General features: G+C 37.8%; 1 protein-coding gene across 24 annotated transcripts in view; it reads left to right on the top strand.

Moving 5' to 3' along the window:
* The window catches only part of Glut1 (Glucose transporter 1), a 904,849-nt gene that overhangs the window by 697,644 nt on the left and 181,666 nt on the right, over positions 1-25,539 (top strand). For all 24 annotated transcript variants that reach the window (XR_011716794.1, XM_071694280.1, XM_071694283.1 and 21 more), the window contains 2 exons: positions 12,901-13,113; positions 23,593-23,796. Coding sequence is in view for 23 of the 24 variants with exons in the window: in XM_071694280.1 (XP_071550381.1) it covers positions 12,901-13,113; positions 23,593-23,796 (417 nt within the window). In the remaining variant the exon portion in view is untranslated. The remainder of the gene's footprint in view (positions 1-12,900; positions 13,114-23,592; positions 23,797-25,539) is intronic.

Here is a 25,539-nt window from a genome sequence, read left to right as displayed (position 1 = left end):
AACTTTTATTGCTTTATTTTGGATCTTGGGTTTCCTAAATTTGATGCCTTATGGTTTAAAATTTCTATGCCTCCTATGACTTTGCAGTGGATGCTTCCTCATTTGATGTTCAGCTAACCACCAGTCCATTTAACCATCCATTACTAAATGTAATTTCATACATGTAACTGCTTAACCCCCCTCCTCATCTTAATGCATTTTTTCTGTATACCCACCATCACATGGCAGCATGTTTCAGGGTCACAACTAGCCACAGCTCTTATTTGCATATCACTGCACATGTTTATTACCTTTTGTAGCTTCATAGCACTGTTTAGCCTTAAAGGATGAGTGACTTACTAAAAGCTGATTACAATAAAGAAAGTCTTCAGAGACTGTTTCTCATTATGGAATAAAAGAAATATATGTAAAAGGAAAGCATTTGGATTTGGTATAATGCTGAAGTTAATGTATGGTTCCCCAAGGAGTAGTGGAAAAATGGAGGAGGAAGGTTTTGCAGGGAGTGCATCATTCAAATTTCAGTATTGATTTTCTACTATGAAATGAAGAAAATTTGAATAAAAGCAAAAGACATGGAAAAAAAAGCCAATATATTTCGTATGTCAGTAATATGGTGCTGAAGTTGATGGTAGATTCCCCAAAGGAGTGGTGGATAAAGGGTTTTGGAGGCTATACATCATTTAGATTATCAGTTTCTTATGAAATAGATATAAATATATGTAAAAATAAAAGATATATACAAAAATTAGATAATACATATCATATGTCAGTGATGTAATGCTGAAGATATTGCATACTGTCAAAGGTATTTATCTAAATGTTCCACAGCATCTATGGAAGCAAGCAGGCTATAATTACTTGCTGCTCTGGATAATAATTATATGATGTAGTATGCATAGGAATTATGGTACAGCATAGTAATGCCCAGTTGAAATACAATACTGCTGCTACAAGGGAATGTTTAGTAGTCGTGTTTTGCAGTTGTGGTGATGGGTGCAGAAGGCTTGTCACATGCTCCACAGCTGAGGGCGAGGCCAGGGGTTGATAACAACAGGCAGGTTGTCACCCAGTTATTGAACACAGTGCTTCCTAATTATGCTTCAACATTTTACTGAGTGCCTCTGAGAACTGAATTATTTTCTAATTATTTGAATGTTTTGTGCTTGATTGGTAACATCACATATCACTACAAAAATAAATGCAGATATAAACATCCACCAAATTTATTTCTCATATGCGTCTTTGTTTTCACAAATGAGAAGAAATAAGAGGGAAGCAAGTGAAGGAAATCTACTGCTTTCTTAATTACCATTCTTTTGGTGTCCATATGCATGTTGAGTTCTTGATGTAGATGAATTATTACGCCAAACCTTTAAACTTTTTGATAAACAGTGTTAGTATTACAGCATAATGCCAGCTTTGCTATGTGCGCCTTTATTTTAAATTGTTTAGCTCATTGTTAGCATTACATTCTACATTTGTGTTATAAGATACATGGATAGAAACACTTTTAACCTTTGATATTTACCTTTCATAAACATAGCACAAGAAGGCTACATAGGTAGTTTATTTCATGGAGGATACAGAATACTGTATAGATTTATGTGCAAAATATAGATAGTCAGGTACTTTAATTACCACCTTTCATAGATGATGCATCCCTGGAGAACACAGAAAAAGGACTGGAAGTAATGTAACCCACTAGATCTTACAATTCTGTGTGATAAATAGGGGTTATGGTGTTGGAAGGGGGAAGGGGATGTTTCAACCCAGTTTCTTACCAAAATACAAATAAAATGTCAAGAAACATACAGTACAATACAGGTGCATTATCAGTTTAGATATCTAAATAAAAACATAAAGCACACAATATTGTATTCATGTATGATATATTTGTTATCCTCCACAATAACATGCAAGAGGTAAGGATGAGCTCCTGAATGTCAGCCCACCTACCCCAACTGACCCCAGACTCATTTTCATCATTCATTAATACATCGTGAGAGGAGAATTGATAAGATACTGCACCTAATTACACAGTGGTAAATGGAGATGGATTAAATGTGTGCTGGAGTATTAGAGTTTGTGGGCGATGTGTAATATGGTCTTAGAAATCCCTCGAATCCATTGGGATCAACCTAAAAATTTACCTAAAGGACATTTAGATTCACTAGATTTATTGAATTTTCCAGTAATTTCACAGCATTGAGTTAAGTGAGGGTGAAGATCATTTGGAGGAAATATTCCCTCATCTCTTACTGATATTGATTGTATTACATTTGTGGTGAAAAATTAGATTATAGGGTATACAGTATTGTGCAGCTCCTGAACTTATGATAAAAGAAAAAAGATGTTAATCTAACAGTCAAACATTAAAGCTGGTGGTGGTGTAAGCAAGGAGGTAAGGGGCCATAAAAGGTTATGGTGGGTTCTGCTTACCCACCATCTGCCTCCACTCCCTCGTTTCACTGCCACATCCTCCAGTTTCACTTGTGATTCATGTAAACCAACTAGTCTTACATTATTTTTAGGTGATGATAGATATTGAATTCATATAGGGAGAAGAAGTTCTCTAGTTTGTTCTCTGTTTTTCTCATAATACTATTAATCTCCTTCATAGCATCATGTTATTCTCCCTGAGGTTTATTGATACTCCCTCATCCCTACTCTCATTTGCTATCTTTTTCAACCCCTGCACCTTCATCTTAACCTCTTGCCACTTTCTCTTGAACATCTCCCAATCATTTGCACTTCTGCCCTTTAATTACTACCTATACCTTTTCTCTTTCATTAATAACTTCATCTTCGAGCCCACCTTCCACCTGTGTGCCACACTCTTCTCTTGCACATGACAGCACTGCTTCCCCAAATACCTCCCATTCTCACCCCCTTCCTTCCCTTTATTTATTCTAATTTTTGACCATTCTACACTTAGTCTCTTCTGGCATATCCTCTTGCAAGTCACTTTTCCAAGCTCAGTTTCACCACCCTCTTCCTGTTCATATTGATCCCCTTTTTTTCCCCAAACTTTTACAAGTCATAACCCTCACCTCCACCAGGTAATGATCGGAAATCCCACCAACTATCCCTCTCAGCGCACTTACGTCCAAAGGTCTCTATTTTACATGCCTATCAATGAATATGTAATCCAGTAATGCCCGCATACCAACTTTCCTACTCACATATATACATACTTGTGTATGTATCTCTCTTTAGACCAGGTATTTCCTATCACCATTCCTTCTCCAGCACATAACTCCACAAGCTGTTCACCATTTACATTCCTAATACTGAATAACCCACACCCCCAAATAACCCTCAGCTACTCAGCCTTGCATTCAAATCACCCATCGTTAATGTCTGATCTCTTGCATTTAAAGTGCTGACACACGCACTCATCTGCTTCCAAAACACTTGCCTCTTGTTATCTTTCTTCTCATGGCCAAGTGCATAAGCACTAATAATCACCATATCACCATCCACATTCGTTTTTACCCGAATCAGTATAGAATTCACGGTCATACACTCGTTCACACACTGCCTCAACTCATGCTTCAGGAGTAGTGCTACATCTTCCTTAGTTCTTATCCCTTCACCAACACCTGACTTTACTCATAAAACATTTTCAGACAATTCTTCCCCTTTATCCCTGAGCTTTGTTTCACTCACAGTCAGAACATCAAGATTTCTATCCAGTCTCTCCTCCCTTCTAATCTTGGGTGCATTCACACACATTCAGACACCCCAGCCTGAATCTTTGAGGAGGGTGAGCACTCCCTGCTAGGCTCCTTCTGTTCCTTCTGTAGAAACTAAAATACAAAAATAAAAGGGTATCCAGCCCTCATACCTTCCCCCTATAGTCACCTACTGCGAAATACAGGGAATATGGACATGGAATTCTTTCTCCACTTCTATGGGAATAATGTACATATTCTTATTTCATTATACTTGATCATCATTTCCCACATTAGCAAGGTTGCACCAGGAAATAGACGAAGAAAGACCCATCCACTCACATACACCAATGTACTCATATATGCACATACATTGTAGGGACTGAATATATACATATATATTATTATGAATGTATGAGAAGAAAGATCATGGGAGGCAAGTGTTTTGGGAGCAGCTGAGTGAGTGTGTTAATAGTTTTGATGCTCAAGACTGAATTATAGTAAAGGATGATTTGAATGCAAGGGTGAGCAATGTGGCAGTTGGGGGAATAATTGGTGTACATGGGGTGTTCAGTGTTGTAAATGAAAATGGTGAAGAGCTTGATTTATGTGCTGAAAAAGGACTGGTGATTGGGAATACCTGGTTTAAAAAGAGAGATCTACATAAGTATACGTATGTAATTAGAAGAGATGGCCAGAGAGCGTTACTGGATTACGTGTTAATTGATAGGCGGGCGAAAGAGAGACTTTTGGATGTTAATGTGCTGAGAGGTGCAAATGGAGGGATGTTTGATCATTATCTTGTGGAGGCAAAGTGAAGATTTGTAGAGGTTTTAGAAAAGAAGGGAGAATGTTGGGGTGAAGAGGGTGGTGAGAGTAAGTGAGCTTGGGACGGAGACTTGTGTGAGGAAGTACCAGGAGAGATTGAGTGCAGAATGGAAAAAGGTGAGAACAATGGACGTAAGGGGAGTGGGGGAGGAATAGGATGTATTTAGGGAAGCAGTGATGGCTTGCACAGATGCTTGTGGCATGAGAAGTGTGGGAGGTGGGCAGATTAGAAAGGGTAGTGAGTGGTGGGATGAAGAAGTAAGATTATTAGTTAGAGAGAAGAGAGAGAGGCATTTGGACAATTTTTGCAGGGAAATAATGCAAATGAGTGGGAGATGTATAAAAGAAAGAGGCAGGAGGTCAAGAGAATGGTGCAAGAGGTGAAAAAGAGGGCAAATGAGAGTTGGGGTGAGAGAGTATCATTAAATTTTAGGGAGAATAAAAAGATGTGTTGGAAGGAGGTAAATAAAGTGTGTAAGACAAGGGAACCAATGGGAACATCAGTGAAGGGGGCTAATGGGGAGGTTATAACAAGTAGTGGTGATGTGAGAAGGAGATGGAGCAAGTATTTTGAAGGTTTGTTGAATGTGCTTGATGATAGAGTGGCAGATATAGGGTGTTTTGGTCGAGGTGGTGTGCAAAGTGAGAGGGTCAGGGAGAATGATTTGGTAAAAAGAGAAGAGGTAGTAAAAGCTTTGTGGAAGATGAAAGCCGGCAAGGCAGAAGGTTTGTATGGTATTTCAGTGGAATTTATTAAAAAAGGAGGTGACTGTATTGTTGACTGGTTGGTAAGGTTATCAAATGTATGTATGGCTCATGGTGAGGTGCCTGAGGATTGGCGGAATGCTTGCATAGTGCCATTGTACAAAGGCAAAGGGGATAAAAGTGAGTGCTCAAATTACAGAGGTATAAGTTTGTTGAGTATTCCTGGGAAATTATATGGGAGGGTATTGATTGAGAGGGTGAAGGCATGTACAGAGCATCAGATTGGGGAAGAACAGTGTGGTTTCAGAAGTGATAGAGGATGTGTGGATCAGGTGTTTGCTTTGAAGAATGTATGTGAGAAATACTTAAGAGAAAAACAAATGGATTTGTATGTAGCATTCATGGATCTGGAGAAGGCATATGATAGAGTTGATAAAGATGCTCTGTGGAAGGTATTAAGAATATATGGTGTGGAAGGCAAGTTGTTAGAAGCAGTGAAAAGTTTTTTATTGAGGATGTAAGGCATGTGTACGTGTAGGAAGAGAGGAAAGTTATTGGTTCTCAGTGAATGTTGGTTTGCGTCAGGGGTGTGTGATGTCTCCATGGTTGTTTAATTTTGTTTATGGATGGGGTTGGTAGGGAGGTAAATGCAAGAGTTTTGGAATGAGTTGCAAGTATGCAGTCCATTGTGGATGAGAGAGCTTGGGAAGCGAGTCAGTTGTTGTTCGCTGATGATACAGCGCTTGTGGCTGATTCGCGTGAGAAACTGCAGAAGCTGGTGACTGAGTTTGGTAAAGTGTGTGAGTGAAGAAACCTGAGAGTGAATATGAATAAGAGCAAGGTTATTAGGTACAATAGGGTTGAGAGACAAGTCAATTGGGAGGTAAGTTTGAATGGAGAAAAACTGGAGGAGGTGAAGTGTTTTAGATATCTGGGAGTGGATTTGCCAGTGGATTGAACCATGGAAGTGGAAGTGAATCATAGGGTTGGAGAGGGGGCGAAAGTTCTGGGAGCATTGAAGAATGTGTGGAAGTCGGGAACATTATCTTGGAAAGCAAAAATGGGTATGTTTGAAGGAATGGTTGCGAGGTGTGGGCTAAAGATAGAGTGGTGCGTGTGCGGAGGAGGGTGGATGTGCTGGAAATGAGATGTTTGAGGACAATATGTGGTGTGAGATGGTTTGATCGAGTAAGTAATAATAGGGTAAGAGAGATGTGTGGTAATAAAACGAGTGTGGTTGAGAGAGCAAAAGAGGGTGTTTTGAAATGGTTTGGTCACATGGAGAGAATGAGTGAGGAAAGATTGACAAAGAGGATATATGTGTCAGAGGTGGAGGGAATGAGGAGAAGTGGGAGACCAAGTTGGAGGTGGAAAGATGGAGTGAAAAATATTCTCAGTGATCGGGGTCTGAACATGCAGGAGGGTGAAAGGCATGCAAGGAATAGGGTGAATTGGAATGATGTGGTATACCGGGGTCGACGTGCTGTCATTGGATTGAACCAGGGCATGGTGAGGATATTCCCTCAAAGGCCCAGTCCTCTGGTCTTAACGCTACCTTGCTGACACAGGAAATGGCGAATAGTTTGAAAGAAAGAAAGAAAGAAAGAATATATATATATATATATATATATATATATATATATATATATATATATATATATATATATATATATATATATATATTCTTTCTTTATATATATATATATATATATATATATATATATATATATATATATATATATATATATATATATATATATATATATATTTTTATTTATTTATACTTATTTTGCTTTGTCGCTGTCTACCGCGTTAGCAAGGTAGCGCAAGGAAACAGACGAAAGAATGGCCCAACCCACCCACATACACATATATATACATACACGTCCACACACGCAAATATACATACCTATACATCTCAACGTATACATATATATACACACACAGACATATACATGTATACACATGTACATAATTCATACTGACTGCCTTTATTCATTCCCATTGCCACCCTGCCACACATGAAATAACAACCCCCTCATGTGCGCAAGGTAGCGCTCGGAAAAGACAACAAAGGCCACATTTGTTCACACTCAGTCTCTAGCTGTCATGTATAATGCACCAAAACCACAGCTCCCTTTCCACATCTAGGCCCCACAGAACTTTCCATGGTTTACCCCAGACGCTTCACATGCCCTGGTTCAATCCATTGACAGCACATCGACCTCGGTATACCACATCGTTCCAATTCACTCCATTCCTTGCACGCCTTTCACCCTCCTGCATGTTCAGGCCCCGATCACTCAGAATCTTTTCCACTCCATCTTTCCACCTCCAATTTGGTCTCCCACTTCTCGTTCCCTCCACCTCTGACACATATATCCTCATTGTCAATCTTTCTTCATTCATTCTCTCCATGTGACCAAATCATTTCAAAACACCCTCTTCTGCCCTCTCAACCACACTCTTTTTATTACCACACATCTCTCTTACCCTTTCATTACTTACTCGATCAAACCACCTCACACCACATATTGTCCTCAAACATCTCATTTCCAGCACATCCACCCTCCTCCGCACAACTCTACCTATCGCCCATGCCTTGCAACCAAATAACATTGTTGGAACTACTATTCCCTCAAACATACCCATTTTTGCTTTCCCAGATAACATTCTTGACTTCCACGCATATATATGCGTGTGTTTGTGTGTGTGTGTGTACGTGGGTCGGTTGGGTCATTCTTCATCTGTTTCCTTGCACTACCTTGCTGATGTGGAAGACAGTGATTAAGTATGAAAAATAAATATATAGATACATTATTTTTATTATTATTTCATAATACTTGATCTCTGTCTCCCACGTTGTAGGGTGTTTGAGGTTAAAAGTTCATATTTGTACATATGACTGCAGGTTATCATCACCTCATGCTGAAATGATCCATACTATCTGCTAGGTGCAAGCAGCTGTGCACAAATGAATGAATAGCAGGTGTTTGAAGTGCATTGTTATTAAAACCTTTAAGGCTTTTCATAGACGGTTTTTAAGTGAAAAACCAAGAAATGTAGCTCTCAATTGAGTGATTAGATGTAATTATACTGCTTTTTTATTGGACTGTAAAGTGTGTTGTGACAGGGAGGTGGGATTGGCTGCATAGGCCATACTGGGAGGAGGTGGTGTCCCATTAACATATAGAATACATTAATAGGGTTCATGAACACTCATGAAATCGAATATTTATCATTTATACATTAGCAGAAGAAGGTTACATTAGGAGTTTATTTTCAGGTGTATACAGAATATATAGTCTATTGGTAGTTTTCTCTCCTATTCAACTCACCTTTGGTCCTCCTTTCTGAGGGATTTTGATGAAACATTTGTGGTAAATGTTGACGACTCCAAAGCATTTGATAGGATAGGGCATAAGTCATTACTCTCAAAACTCATTTCCTTTGTTTTTTCTGCCTCTGTTCTCTAATGCAGTTTCTTTAGGTCATTCCATAGCAGTAGTTGTTGATGGAGCAACTTTCCCATCTTATCCTATTAACAGTGGTGTTCCTATCACTTACTCTCTTTCTTCTGTCAGCAGATAATCTTCACCCTTCTACTTCTAACCATGATTATGTATACATAATTATTATACATACTTTAGCTCACTTTCCCTTCCCTCCTCCTCCATTCATTTTCTTCTTTTGGACCGAATATATTTTTTGTCTCAGTTTGTACCTGTGAAACATCTCAGAATGGGGAAGCAGTAACTAAGTTAAATTCAATAGTGCTAAAACACAGGATCTCCTAGTATCTCTTAAAGTGTCATCGATTTCTCTCTGTTCAGTTTCAAAACACCATAATTCAACCCTTTAATAATATGAACACATTGGGTGTAACCATATTTTCTACTGTGTTCTGGAAACCTCTTGTATTAAATATTACAAAGTCTGCTTGCAAAACATTGCTGGTGTTGTAATGGTGGCGCTTTTTCCATTCTTTATTAACCAGAATAGAATCAAAAGCCTTCCACCTCTTTAATTTTTCTGGTATCTGCTCCCTTCAGCTCTTTTCTACATGTATTATTTTAGCCACTGTTCTCATGAGCTGTTAGTGGGTTACTTCCCTCAAAGGCTTGGACCCAGGGCATGCATATAGTTGCTGCTTCCCACAGTGTTTGTGTGGAGACTAGCCACTCAAGGATTGACCATTATGATACATTACCTGCCATTTCCCTTTAACAGTTAAGTTGTGGAATTCTCTTCCACCTTTCTCTTTTCCTGTACTCTTTCTGTCTTAAAGTTTCAGGTCTCTAGAAACCTGCAGAACCCTGATTGATTTCTTTGTCTTTTTCACATTACTTCCTTCATCCTCAATGGCCTTTGATTAGGGCATATTCTCCCGTGCCCTCTCAGTTACTATAAAAAAGAAGACAGTTCCTATAGTATTTTCACGTTGGTGATTAGATGAAAACTAATGAAGAGGCGCCAAGTTTTAAAGATGATTAATGACTGCCTTAATGTCTTGCTTTTCATCTTGATAAGTAACTGTAAAGCATCAAATTGATATGTGGCTCTTTTACGTTATCTTTCCAATTTATATATTTACTTGCAATTTGGTGTTTTTGAATAGATTATGCATATATTTTTACACAATTTGATTATTGATGGAAATGATTTAATGAAAATGGTAGTAATTTACCCCCCAAAAAAATTATTAGTTAGAATATCTTTTATACTTCATATATTTTAGGATAGAGTGATTTGAGTTTCATTTCACAAAACTGGGGCAGCTTATAACATTATGTCCTTGATTGAACCTGAATTCAAGCCTTGAAATATATCAGAATCAGATCAAGAGAATCCCGTGAACTTGGGAGGGATTTAGAAGTTCCCAGTAAACATACTGTTTATCTGAATGTCCATTCATAGTAACCAACTTAATATTATACACTTGCCATACACACTATTGTCAAAGCATGTGTGGTACTGTACTGTATCTAGTGTGTGTGTGCGTGTGTGTGTGTGTGTGTGTGTATATGTATTAGTGTGTTTGTTTGTTTGTTTGTTTGTTTGTTTGTTTTGCCTAGCACATGCCATTAGTAACTTGTATGTTTCATAGTTGTTTTAAAAATATTTTGATACTGCAAATGTTTTCACTAGATTACTTACCACCAAATCAGAAACATTTGGCCAGTTTCTTATCAATGCTCAGTGAACAGTATGATGGAATAGATTGCAGTGCTTGAGTGATTATGCACAGCATCACTCCTCACAAAATGCATATTACCTTGATCAGTCAGAGCAGTGTATAGCAAGAAACACACACATCCTGTTAACTCTTTATTTTTTTTTTTGTGTTCTGATGCATTATACATTTTCTAAATTGCAGTCAGTATGCTGCACTTTTAGCTCTTGATTTCAGAACTCCATCTGTAACTTAAATCTTCTGATACAGTTTTCTGCAGCATCTTTCTTGTTTTGTATAAGTGAAGCATTGCATTTTTGGTAAATGATTTTTTTGAAAGTATATCAATTGGAGGCAAATATTTTATCCATAATTGATAAGGGAATTACTTTTTCCTTATATACATTTTCATTATAAAGTACGGTCATAAACATTAAGGTTGCTCAACAAGAAATTTTTCATTAATAGGTCTTGATGGGGTGCTGGTGTTCCTCATTTTTAATTGAGATAAATAGTTACTGTATCTTTGATTAGATGATTTTTTATGGCGACTGAATTATACATCCATATGTGAAGGAAAGAAGAGAGGGATGTATTTCTCATTAGCATCAGTTATCATTTGTTCTTGTGTAAATTAAAAGAAAATTGCAATCTTGCTGATGTAAAGCTCCAGCTGATAAGGATGTAACAATATAATTTTTCATCAAGTCCAAAAGAATTGAAGAACCTGGCAAGAAAATAAGGAGAAGGCAACACCACTCATCAAAAAGTAATAATAATAATGGTAATGATAATAGTTATAATGATGATATTGATAAGAATGATGATGATAATAATAAAAGCAAAGTTACAGTTTTGTATGGTAGACTAGCAAAATCTATTAAGTTGAAAATGAAATCCGCTTAGGATTTTTGTTTCATTCAATTTATGGAGAGAGTTCTGTAAATAATAATTTTAACCTTCATTCTTGATTATTTTTTATTTCCATGTGCTAGGTACTGTGTTGATAATTTTATTTTTACAGTTATTCCTGGATGTGAAGTCAACTGCTATACAAATTGGGCTAAAATACTTGAAAGTTCTCATATGTTTCAAATCTCTGACTTTTATCTTATGAAGAGTACTGTTAAGTAATGCAAAAAGGTTTGGAACATTATTATTCAACAAATGAAAATTGCAAGTTTATATTTCCAGTACCATGTGACACATGATTTAGACAGTATTCTTCTCATTTAAGACTTTGCTCTAAGATTAAATGCCTAAAGATCACAAGGTTAGGTTGGGTCTTATACATTTACATACTTTTCACTGTATGCTTATTCTAGCTGAAGAATTGCTAGCTTTATTGGTGGAGCCATGCCAGAATGCTTCTTGTCTTAGAGTGCTTGAAATGAAGTACAGAACAACTGTCTTATCCTCATTTTGCCAGGCTCTTTCATTTCAACAGCATATCATGCGAGGCTGATCATGTGCAAGAGATAAATCAATTCTGATGTATTTAGATAACAGTAAAGATCTTAGAAAGTTTGATTTTTTAAATTTGCTAATGTCTACACTGCCATTTTCCTCAGTTGTCAGTAATGGGGCATGAATTTTCCCAATGTTTGACATTGAATTAAGTGTTTGATAGCCAATTCCCTTAATGTATGTGACTGTATATTGCATTCAGATTTTGTTTTTGATTTTTATTCACCTCTGGAATGTTAATTATATTTGTTTTTGAACAGTTTCAACATAAAGGCCTAAATGCTTCTTGTTTGAGAAGTGTATTGTGTGCATCTTTTGATGATTTACCCTAATTTCATAAGATAATATTTTTAAAGTAATTGATTATACTGGGAAAACAGATAAATATTTGAATATATTCAAATAAGTTTGATTCAGTTTGTAATGTATCACAAAATTGTAAAAAGTACCACCCCTGAGATTCATATATACTCACTGTCCCTCTCGTAACCAATATGTCACTACTACTTTGATTAAGAGAAAGAAACTTATGAGATTCATTAAAAGTCATTACTACTGTTTATCATGGATATCCTTTTTTATGAAAGCCATTTCATATGGATCATTTGAAATGATCCTCATATATATATATATATATATATATATATATATATATATATATATATATATATATATATATATATATATATATATATATGTGTGTATATATATATATATATATATATATATATATATATATATATATATATATATATATATATATATATATGTATATATATATATATATATATATATATATATATATATATATATATATATATATATATATATATATATATACACACATATATATATATATATATATATATATATATATATATATATATATATATATATATATATATATATATATATATATATATATATATATATTTTCTCTTGAGTATTATCTAGATATTTTTAACTTTTTCCTGGATTTATTCATGTTTTCTTTATTCTTGCACATAACCATAGTTCAATTTATTACATGTAGTTCAATTCATAATACTCCAGGTGCTGTATTACTCCACTTCACTGTTCACTGCTGCGGGCCTTGAGGAGTGGCAGTCTAAGTATGCAACTCTTGGAGTTGGATCAGTTATGGTTATAATGACATTGGTATCAATCCCACTCATGGACCGTGCTGGACGACGCACACTTCATCTCTATGGCCTTGGTGGCATGTTCATCTTCTCCATTTTTATCACCATAAGCCTTCTCATCAAGGTATGTGGTGGTACTTTTGATGGGATTAGATAAGAATCTTGATATTTTATACTGATGCTCAGATGATATTGCTTGTCAAATCCATGCCTCATTATCAATTTTATAATTTGATGCATTTATTCTATTTGCAAATTTTCATTTTTATGCCAAACACAGGTTCATATGCATTAATTTGAGTTAGTTCAGGTGGATTTCTGTTTTACTAATAGTATAATTTTTCTTGAATGTTTTTGTTTTTTCTGATAGATAAAGAAATATAGAAGACAAAGCTTTAAAGTATCACTCTATCATGTTTTTAGTCTGTTATCAGATGTTTGTATTAAAATCAGGATGATACAGTCAGAATTTTATGCACCAGTACTCGATTTTTATATCTCTTCTCATATACTGAGCTATCTCTCCTGTCTACATTTTATACTATTAGTTTTAGTGGATAGTTGAAGTTTCCTTACTCAAGACCTGTGTACATGTATATTGAACATGATAAGCTAAGACAGAAAATGAAGAATTTTCCTGATATAATGGTAAGATAAGCTTGCAACAGTGCACCATTTATGAGTTGACTAAGTGACCAAGCCTGTTTAACCATTAGATGGTATGCATAGTTCAGAAATTCCACTGGAGTGAAAGGAAAAATCTATGAAATTATTTATTAGCACTTAGAGATAACAGAAAATGCAAAAATGTTTGTGTTGTGTTGCTCCACTGATAAATGAATGCATGCATGGGGTGCAAATGAAGTTTTCAACTGTTCTTGATAACACAGGAAGACATGGAAATAACATTCCTTTGCATCTTTTAAACTTGTAATCCAATTGTACTCTAATTTCATACACAAGCATACCATTGATAGTAAACAAGATTGATATATTAAGAAATATTGCACATTTCACACTTGTGTTTAAGGTGTAAAAGTTTAGCTGATAAGTGTGGAGAGTATATTGAAGGATTTGTTTCTTTATACTGAACACGTAGCTCTAATTTCATGCATACTCTTATTTCCTAAACAGAAAGTGTTGCTGGTGGATAACATTGATATGCTTGTAAACAGATATATTACTCATAAGTGGGGAATATATTAGAAATTTTCTTTGGAAATATTCTGACTTTACCTATAATCTGATACCAAAGTCTTCCTTAATCCCAGAATTACAGAAAGAGAAAATTAGGCACTGTTGTTTCATAATATCTTCTATAGTTCAAGTTCAGTAGAGGTGCCTCCTTTGCAGCCTTCTCTCCCTCCTTTTGTATTTCCACAAAAATCACCCATTGAGCCACTTATTTCTTCATATTTATCATGGTAATCTTCACTTTCCCAACCAACTGATACATAAGTCTTTCTCTTGATAACATAGATAACCCAACAATCTGCTTATTTTCTGTGGGGGTACTGTTCCCACAACAATCAGGTAAATGACTATGCACTTACAACAGTGTTTCTAAGGACACTGAGGATAGTAGAATTTTCTTGTGCCTTCATAGTGATGAAAAAACCTCTGTAGGCTATAAATGGTATGATAAGCCATATGGGTATCTGAACAGAGGTGGGAAAAGTTAGCACGTCAGTTGTTATTGGCTGCTGTTCTTGAAGAGCATGTGACTCACCGTTGGCCATCATTTCAGGGTTAAGCCATTCACTCCTAATACCCTATCCAAATCTTAACATACTCATGTGGCCATAGTTTATCACTGAAGGATATGTGTATGCAGTTTCAGCAGTCCTCCTCTCTCAGCAGGTGGTGATACAGAACGGTTTTCATTACAATGTTGTAGAATCTTTATGCAATAGTTTGCATTGTAATGTTGTTTCATATGATTAGTTACCAGTGATCTGTTAGGGTTTGTACCTGCCTGTTCTAGAAATCACATAGTGGCTATATATGGGTTTACCAGTTACTTTGCCTTCTGTGGAAACCAGATGTATCAGGGCACCACCATAACAATATGGCTCCTCAACCTCAGTGGATGCTTATACTCTTCACTATTCATCTGGATCCTGTCAAAAGAGGATGACCTATTCCTGAGATGGATGATCTTTGTGTTAAACAGGAAGAGATGATAACCAACTGGGAGTTACAAGTCTTGCATAAAATGAGAAAAAGGTCCAAGAATCCATGCAGCTCATAGTTGTTGAGGGTGTCACTGGCAGCCCATGGGTACTGATGGAATGGAAGTCCCTTCCCCTCAATTTGAATGGCACAAGCTACGCTTCCCCAAACACATGCATCCAGTTGAAAGGGGGACTTGAAATGCTGCCTCTGTAAGTGATGAAAGAATCCTATGCTTCAACCTAGGATTACTCGTGAGACAGTTATTGCAGTCATGAAGGATCCAGCTATTGCATCATTGGTAATGCATGGTGGGCACCCACACAAGATCAGCTGGGTGAACTGCATACTGACTGCCCTGCTCAGGATTTGAATCCATGTCGACATGACCCTAGGAAGGTGATGCATGTATCATGGTTGGTGCCAAAACCCATTACACCACAGACAATGTGATGAAGACAAAGGTCATTATTATGACTTTCAATTTACCTCCTGTAACTAATAGAGGAAAATACATCTTTCACCTAGGCCAAGAGAAATGTGGTTCTTGGTAATGAGAAGATTGGAATTATCGCTCTCCGGGGGAGACAGTTACTGGATAGGTTTTCAGTTCCTAACAGTTTTCTGTGCAAGGTGGAATGCTTCATCAGGGAACCAACTTTTGGGGGAATCATCATTGTTAAATGGCTCTGGGCTTGGCACTTCAATTCCAACACCTGCCATGGTTTTGTCAGTGGATGCCATGACTCAGCTGTCAGCATACAGAAGATTAACCAAGGGTAAAGGGTTCCTTCCATGTGTCTCAGTTGTGGAGGAACTTACAGTTCTTGGTATCTAGTGTGACCCAGTAGGTCTTGATGAGCATCTTTACTCATTCTCTAACAACAGTCTTGCATATACTCATTCACTAACAACAGTCTTGCATATAAATCATTGACCAGGTTGATCATGCTATGAATTTAGTTATACCTAACGATTCAGACTTTGCATTACTGGGGAAATATCTCAAGCAAAACAAAAGAACAGTGTGTGGTGAGTTGTAATTGAAGAAGTCTGTGATTACTAGTCAGTTAAGTAAGTTGGAACTGACATTACACACATTTCCCAAATGCAGTCTGGTACAAACACGTGTGCATTTTGAAAAACTGTAAATACAATTTGAAGAACTGGAAATGCACATAGATGAGTGAGATAGACCTCTGGAGACCAGATTGGAAAAAGTAAAAACCCAAAGAGATTTGTGCCATGAAACAATGGGGAGACTTTTCTATAGCCTTATAGCATTGAAGGATAGGGATATACCAAAGTTTGCTGGGATCATGGGTACCCAGATGGTTCATAATGATATGATACCACAGCCCTCTGTTTGTACAAGTAGATAATTATGACGATGTTATTAAACAACGAGCCTTTTAACATTAAATCAGGGTAATATTTTTGCTGTTGTTGGTAATGGACTTTAAATTGGGGCAATACTTTTGTTATTGTTGGTAATGGACTTTAAGAGCTGTTATATGGGATGTTAGTAGGACTAGGATAAAGGTGTTGTTTTTGCTTAGTTTACCTGAGAGAACAGTACATGTAATGCTTATGCAGGAAACCAAATGTGTTAACTGTATTTTTAAGATTAAGACGTATCACACAACCTGTGTAGAGAGGATAACCAGCATGATATAATTACTCAAATCAAGGGCAACATAGAAACATAGGAACATGTTGCCCAAGTCTCATATTGGAAAAATAGCTGAGGAGCACAAACTGTCTGCTGGTGAATATCAGAATCACTTTCAAGTATAGGAATAGAAAAATATTTAGCAAGCTATTCATATCTTACATAAGGCCAAAGCTAGAATATGCATCTCAAGTTTGATCATTTAAAGAGGCTTACAGAACCCATATAGAAGGTCCAGAGGAGGGCAACAAAGATGGTACCAGAATTAAGAGAACTAAGCTACAGGGAAAGGTTGGAGCTTAAAATTTACCTACCTGATCACTACTTTTGATTTTTCAGAGATTGACAGAGGATAGTATTTTGAGAGGTGTATGGACAGAGGAACCAGAAAACTTGGCATGAAATTAAGTAAGAAACATGTGAATAGGGTGTAAAGAAATATCACCACCTGTGAGTAGTGGATGATTGGAAGAAATTGACTGAGGACATCGTCAATGCAGACAGCATACATAAATTCAAGAGGTTGTATGATAGTAGAGAGTGTTCAAGAGATGGGGCCAATGAGTGTAAAACTCCCTCCCCATACAGCACAAATAAGTAATTGCATGATGCAGTGTACTTAGGAGAAGAGGTTGAATGCTGGAAGGTTGCAGTCTGTATTGGCAGTCTTGAATTGAAGTTTACATAACTTTTATTCGCACCTGTTTTTGTTTTTGAGCTGCCTGAGTTTATGACATATAAAGATGATAGGGATAAGCTCATATTTATGTGGTTTTAATGCACATCAAGGTGCAACATGGTGATTCTTGCGGTAGTGCAAGTAAAGATCTAATCAGAATGTTAATGTCTGATAATGACATGGTGAGAGTAGTGGGAGATAACTTGACAGCTCGTAGAATGAGAGGAAGACTAGATCTTGTTTGTGATAATGGTGGGGAAATTGTACTTTATACTGAGAATATGTATCATTTGATTAGTGACTGTAATGCATAGAGATTTGTAAGACCTACAAGACTGAATTCATTTCAAGAATGCACAGAGAAAGGATATTATCATGTTGGAGAATAGTGACAAAGTCACTGGCTATATTAAGAGTGTATGATTAATAAGTTTGAATCTTTCATTATGTTCTTGTTAAGAAGATTCACAACATTTATCTCGGACTCTGTGCAGTTTAGATTGTAAGAAGTAATTTGAACCAAAGAATGTGTTACTGCAATTTGCAAATGAAATAGGCCATTGTTTATCCTTCATCATTTGGTTAAAGAATGTAGAAATGGTAAGGACCCTATGGATTTACATAAACTTAAGAGATGAAGAGATTTCTGGATAGCACGATTCCACAGGTTAGAAGTGACTCATGGGAAGAATTTATTGAAAGTATAATTGTTATTATTATTATTTTGCTTTGTCGCTGTCTCCCGCGTTTGCGAGGTAGCACAAGGAAACAGACGAAAGAAATGGCCCAACCCACCCCCATACACATGTATATACATACACGTCCACACACGCAAATATACATACCTATACATCTCAATGTACACATATATATATACACACACAGACACATACATATATACACATGCACACAATTCACACTGTCTGCCTTTATTCATTCCCATTGCCACCTCTCCACACATGGAATAACATCCCCCTCCCCCCCTCATGTGTGCGAGGTAGCGCTAGGAAAAGACAACAAAGGCCCCATTCGTTCACACTCAGTCTCTAGCTGTCATGCAATAATGCCCGAAACCACAGCTCCCTTTCCACATCCAGGCCCCACACAACTTTCCATGGTTTACCCCAGACGCTTCACATGCCGTGATTCAATCCATTGACAGTACGTCAACCCCGGTATACCACATTGATCCAGTTCACTCTATTCCTTGCCGGCCTTTCATCCTACTGAATGTTCAGGCCCCGATCACTCAAAATCTTTTTCACTTCATCTTTCCACCTCCAATTTGGTCTCCCATTTCTCGTTCCCTCCACCTCCGACACATATATCCTCTTGGTCAGTCTTTCCTCACTCATTCTCTCCATGTGTCCAAACCATTTCAAAACATCCTCTTCTGCTCTCTTAATCACGCTCTTTTTATTTCCACACATCTTTCTTACCCTTACATTACTTACTCGATCAAACCACCTCACACCACATATTGTCCTGAAACATCTCATTTCCAGCACATCCACCCTCCTGCGCACAACTCTATCCATAGCCCATACCTCACAACCATACAACATTGTTGGAACCACTATTCCTTCAAACATTGCCATTTTTCCTTTCCGAGATAATGTTCTCGACTTCCACACATTCTTCAAGGCTCCCAGGATTTTCACCCCCTCCCCCACCCTATGATTCACTTCCGCTTCCATGGTTCCATCCACTGCCAGATCCACTCCCAGATATCTAAAACACTTTACTTCCTCCAGTTTTTCTCCATTCAAACTTACCTCCCAATTGACTTGACCCTCAACCCTACTGTACCTAATAACCTTGCTCTTATTCACATTTACTCTTAACTTTCTTCTTTCACACACTTTACCAAACTCAGTCACCAGCTTCTGCAGTTTCTCACATGACTCAGCCACCAGCGCTGTATCATCAGCGAACAACAACTGACTCACTTCCCAAGCTCTTTCATCCCCAACAGACTTCATACTTGCCCCTCTTTCCAAAACTCTTGCATTCACCTCCCTAACAACCCCATCCATAAACAAATTAAACAACCATGGAGACATCACACACCCCTGCCGCAAACCTACATTCACTGAGAACCAATCACTTTCCTCTCTTCCTACACGTACACATGCCTTACATCCTCAATAAAAACTTTTCACTGCTTCTAACAACTTGCCTCCCACACCATATATTCTTAGTACCTTCCACAGAGCATCTCTATCAACTCTATCATATGCTTTCTCCAGATCCATAAATGCTACATACAAATCCATTTGCTTTTCTAAGTATTTCTCACATACATTCTTCAAAGCAAACACCTGATCCACACATCCTCTACCACTTCTGGAACCACATTGCTCCTCCCCAATCTGATGCTCTGTACATGCCTTCACCCTCTCAATCAGTACCCTCCCATATAATTTACCAGGAATACTCAACAAACTTATACCTCTGTAATTTGAGCACTCACTCTTATCCCCTTTGCCTTTGTACAATGGCACTATGCAAGCATTCCACCAATCCTCAGGTGCCTCACCATGAATCATACATACACTAAATAACCTTACTAACCAGTCAACAATACAGTCACCCCCTTTTTTAATAAATTCAAGTGCAATACCATCCAAACCTGCTGCCTTGCCGGCTCTCATCATCCGCAAAGCTTTTACTACCTCTTCTCTGTTTACCAAATTATTTTCCCTAACCCTCTCATAAATTATCTGATAAGATATGAAATATGAAGAAAAATGATAAGAATTAAAGGAAAAAATTCAGGTCATATTATAATGTAGGGTTGATTTCTGACCAGGTAATGTTAAAAGAGAACAAACTTTTTTTGAAGCACTTAGGAGTGACTGAAATTTCATTATAGAATATGTCAGATGGACCTTTTGAGATCAGTGTGAGGGATTTAATAAGAGCCATTAAAAAATCTGGCAAGGATTCATGACAATCACTGTTGAATTCGAGTCACGAGTGTTGGATGCGCGCGACAGCCTTTTGAATTCCGATTGCGTACGTACCTGAGAGCAGGGTGACGCGGTGGATGGAATAGAAATAGGTAAGAATTATGGCTCCGTTGTGATATACGGGAGGGTGGTAGGTAGATGGTGCCCAGGTTGCACGGGGGTCCAGTGTGTGGTGGCGGGGTCATAGGTCCAAGATGTGTGGCCTGATTCAAAGCTCAGTACGTCATTTAGTCACGTTGTATTATATATATGTATATATATATATATATATTATCCCAGGGGATAGGGGAGAAAGAATACTTCCCACGTATTCCCTGCGTGTCGTAGAAGGCGACTAAAAGGGAAGGGAGCGGGAGGCTGGGAAATCCTCCCCTCTCCTTTTTTTTTTTTTTTCCAAAAGAAGAAACAGAGATGGGGGCCAGGTGAGGATATTCCCTCAAAGGCCCAGTCCTCATCCTCTGTTCTTAACGCTACCTCGCTAATGCGGGAAATGGCAATTAGTAAAAAAAAAAAAAAAAGGAAAAAAAAAATTAAAAAGTCTAAGAATACAGCCCCAGGAGAGGATGGGATAACTTACCTTGTACTTGATGCTTTAGCTGATGTTCAATCACTATAGGGTGTTGCAACAGCAACACCAAAAATCAAATTGCATAGCGGGATGAAGCTACTGCTCTTTTAGATTTCACACTTGAGGTTTTGGCAGGAAGATAGATGATGACAGTATTAAGAAATGGGAACACCTGAAACTTATGTTATGCCACATAATGAGCTAATTGATTATTTTTGAGTATATGGGACAGTAGCCATTAGAATATTGGAGGATGGAGTACAGTATCCACTCACTGCTGGACCATCTTCAGCCCCTGTTGGCCCATGGAGTGTAGATACTGTAAGAATGAACTCGCTGAAATTTAAAGTGAAGATAAAAGGGGAAAATTGAAACAGAAAACAGTCACATTTTTGAGATTGATGATTTAGGTGCAGCACAGTAGACAAAACTAGATGTAGGAGATCAGCTGGCAGGGATATTTTTTTTTTGCTTTGTCGCTGTCTCCCGCGTTTGTGAGGTAGCGCAAGGAAACAGACAAAAGAAATGGCCCAACCCACCCCCATACACATGTATATACATACGTCCACACACGCAAATATACATACCTACACAGCTTTCCATGGTTTACCCCAGACGCTTCACATGCCCTGTTTTAATCCACTGACAGCACGTCAACCCCGGTATACCACATCAATCCAATTCACTCTATTCCTTGCCCTCCTTTCACCCTCCTGCATGTTCAGGACCCGATCACACAAAATCTTTTTCACTCCATCTTTCCACCTCCAATTTGGTCTCCCACTTCTCCTCGTTCCCTCCACCTCTGACACATATATCCTCTTGGTCAATCTTTCCTCACTCATTCTCTCTATGTGCCCAAACCATTTCAAAACACCCTCTTCTGCTCTCTCAACCACGCTCTTTTTATTTCCACACATCTCTCTTACCCTTACGTTACTTACTCGATCAAACCACCTCACACCACACATTGTCCTTAAACATCTCATTTCCAGCACATCCATCCTCCTGCGCACAACTCTATCCATAGCCCACGCCTCGCAACCATACAACATTGTTGGAACCACTATTCCTTCAAACATACCCATTTTTGCTTTCCGAGATAATGTTCTCGACTTCCACACATTCTTCAAGGCTCCCAGGATTTTCGCCCCCTCCCCCACCCTATGATCCACTTCCGCTTCCATGGTTCCATCCACTGCCAGATCCTGTCCCAGATATCTAAAAAAATGAATTATATGCAGATATATGTAATAGATGTTGAAGTCACACCAAGACTTTGGGGAAAGTAAATAAATGGATAAATAGCATATTATCACAGGTCCTCCTGGATTTGCTAGGAGATAGAAGGAGTATAGAGTATTTACAAAACAAATATAGCCTTTTCATTTACTTTTTCTGGCAAATATACATTTTTTCTAGTCATTCATTCTGTATGATAAAAGAATAGTAGGCAGACAATTAATTAGAATTTACTTAAGTAAATAAAGGAAAATGTATGAAATGACTCTCCCAGAAAGGTCTTTGAATATGTATTCCTGGGAATATATATTCATGCAAAACAGATATTCAAAATGATTTGTATTAATACAGACACTAAAGAAATGAAATGTATTAGCATAAAGAAAGTAGAAGAAAATGAAAAGGGGAAATTCAGATTACTAGTACATCTGAATGTGCTGATGAAAATTTCTCCTCATACACAAACTTTGACTCTTCTACAAAAAGTTCAGGGGAGCTACTGGAACATGTTATATATATATATTTGTTTTGCTTGGATAAGTACTCTACCAGTGTACAAAATCAAATTATGAAATACTTAGCCCTTTGATATATTGATACCTTTGAGGACTGAAGGAGAAAGAATTGAATCTTCTTCCATTGTCTCTGCTTGAGGCATCTCTGAGTCACCACCCAGCTGCCTACATATGGGATATGAGTAAGGCAACACCTAGCATTCATACAGATATATTATCAGGCAGTTTAAAAAAAGACCACAAACATTAGCACTCAGTGTGATGATTTTATGGTGCTCCCTGCATGATCACTTTAAAATGCCTCCCAGTGTATAAAGGGTAAGCATATCTGTAATATCTTTTAGTGGAATGAAAAAGTGGACAAAATGTGGAATAAGGGTATGAAAGATACATTACTAAATGAGATTTGAATATGAAGTGAAGGATTGATTTTTAAGATGTAAGGGAATGTGTGTATAAGAGATACACAGAGAAATGGTTAGAGCAAGGTACATTGCATGAAGGAGATATTGCATGGGCTGCCCTTTTGTATTATGGTAGAATGGCATATAGCTTACAGTTGAAAATAGTGTTTGAAGTGTAAGATTTTATGGAAGACTGCTGATGACCCTTGATCCTGCAGTCACCAAATTAAGATATTTTAAAGACAAAGATTTCATTTTATTTTTGACCACAGTAACACTAAAGCCACGTTTGATGTGCAGTATTTACACTGGATATCTTTAAATTACTATAGTGACAGGTAATTTTTGTGATACTTAATCTTATCATTTCGTTTTACAGGAAATGATGTCATGGATGACTTTCATCTCTGTGATAAGCACCCTCTGCTTTGTCATTTTCTTCTCTGTGGGTCCCGGCAGTATACCTTGGATGATTACAGCTGAGCTCTTCTCCCAGGGCCCACGTCCAGCTGCCATGTCCATTGCTGTTTTAGTCAATTGGCTCTCTAACTTTCTTGTTGGCATTGGTTTTCCTAAGATGCAGGTAAGGATGATATGAATTTTTTTTTTAATATTTGAGCTGATTGCCCACTCTAATTTTCTTTGTATCATGATGCTGATGTATTTGATATAATCTGTGTGATGTATTTTATGTGTGTTTACAGTAGACATTGTGAAATCTAAGTTCTTTTGAACCTGGTTATGCATGTTGTAGAAGGTACTAAAGGGGGTGGGAGCAGGGAGCTTAAAACCCTCCCCTCCTTGTATTTCAATTTCTAAAACAGGAAACAGAAGGAGTCAAGCAAGGAGTGCTCATCCTCCTCAAAGGCCCAGATTGAGGTGTCTGAATGTGTGTGGGTGTCACAAAGATGAGAAGAAAGGAGAGATAGGTAGTATGTTTGAGGAAAGAAACCTGGATGTTCTGGCTCTGAGTTATATGAGGCTCAAGGGTAAAGGGTAAGAATGGTTTGAAAAAGTCTTTAGAGTAAAGTCAGGGGTTGGTGAGAGGGCAAGAACTAAGGAAGGAGTAGCAATACTGCAGAAGCAGGAGTTGTGGGAGTGTGTGACAAATTGTAAGAAAGTAAATTCTAGATTGATGTGGGGAATACTGAAAGTGGATGGAGAGAGAAGGGTGATTATTGGTGCTTACGCACCTGGTCAGTAGAAGAAAGATCATGAGAGGCAAGTGTTTTGGGAACAGCTGAGTGAATGTGTCTGCAGCTCTGATGCATGAGACTGTATTAGTGTTGGGTGATTTAAATGTGAAGATCAGTAATGTGGAATTTAAGGGTATAATTTGTGTACATGGGGTATTTAGTGTTGTGAATGGGAATGGTGAAGAGCTTGTGGATTTGTGCTGAAAAAAGACTGGTGATTGGGAATAACTGTTTTAAAAAGAGATATACATAAGTATACTTGTGTGAAGAGGAGAGATGGTCAAAGGGCGTTATTGGATTATGTGTTAATTGATAGGCGTGTAAGAAAGAGACTTTTGGGTGTGCTGAGAGGGGCAGCTAGAGGGATGTCTGATCACTATCTTGTGGAGGCAAAGGTGAAGATTTGTAGAGGTTTTCAAAAAAGAAGAAAGAATGTTGGGGAGAAGGGAGTGGTGTGAGTAAGTGAGCTTGGAAAGGAGACTTGTGTGAGGAAGTACCAGGAGAGATTGAGTGTAGAATGGCAAAAGGTGAGAGCAAATGACGTGAGGGTAGTGGGTGAGGAATGGGATGTATATAGGGAAGCAGTGATGGCATGTGCAAAATATGCATGTGGCATGAGAAAGGTGGGAGGTGGGCAGATTAGAAAGGGTAGTGAGTGAAGGGATGAAGAAGTAATGCTGTTAGTGAAAGAGAAAAGAGAGGCATTTGAATGATACCTACAAGGAAGGAATGCAAATGACTGGGAGATATATAAAAGAAAGCAGCAGTTGGTCAAAAGGAAGGTGCAAGGGTTGAAAAAGAGGGCAAATGAGAGTTGGGTGAGAGTATCATCAGAATTTTGGGAGAATAAAAAGATGTTTTGGAAGGAGATAAATAATGTGTGTAAGACAAGAGAACAAATGGGAACAGTGATGAAGGGGGCAGGTGGAGAGGTAATAACAAGTAGCGATGAGGTGAGAAGGAGATGGAGTGAACATTTTGAAGGTTTGTTGAATGTGTTTGATGATAGAGTGGCAGATATAGGGTGTTTTGGTCGGGGAGGTGTGCAAATTGAGAGAGTCAGGAAGAATGGTTTGATAAACAAAGAAGAGGTAGTGAAAGCTTTGCGGAAGATGAAAGCCGGCAAGGCA

The sequence above is a fragment of the Panulirus ornatus genome, chromosome 57 (genome assembly GCF_036320965.1).
Source record: "Panulirus ornatus isolate Po-2019 chromosome 57, ASM3632096v1, whole genome shotgun sequence".
Taxonomy (NCBI): Eukaryota; Metazoa; Arthropoda; class Malacostraca; order Decapoda; family Palinuridae; genus Panulirus; species Panulirus ornatus.
The sequence above is the reverse complement of the archived record's forward strand: the minus strand, read 5'-3'. Positions and strand labels throughout refer to the sequence as shown.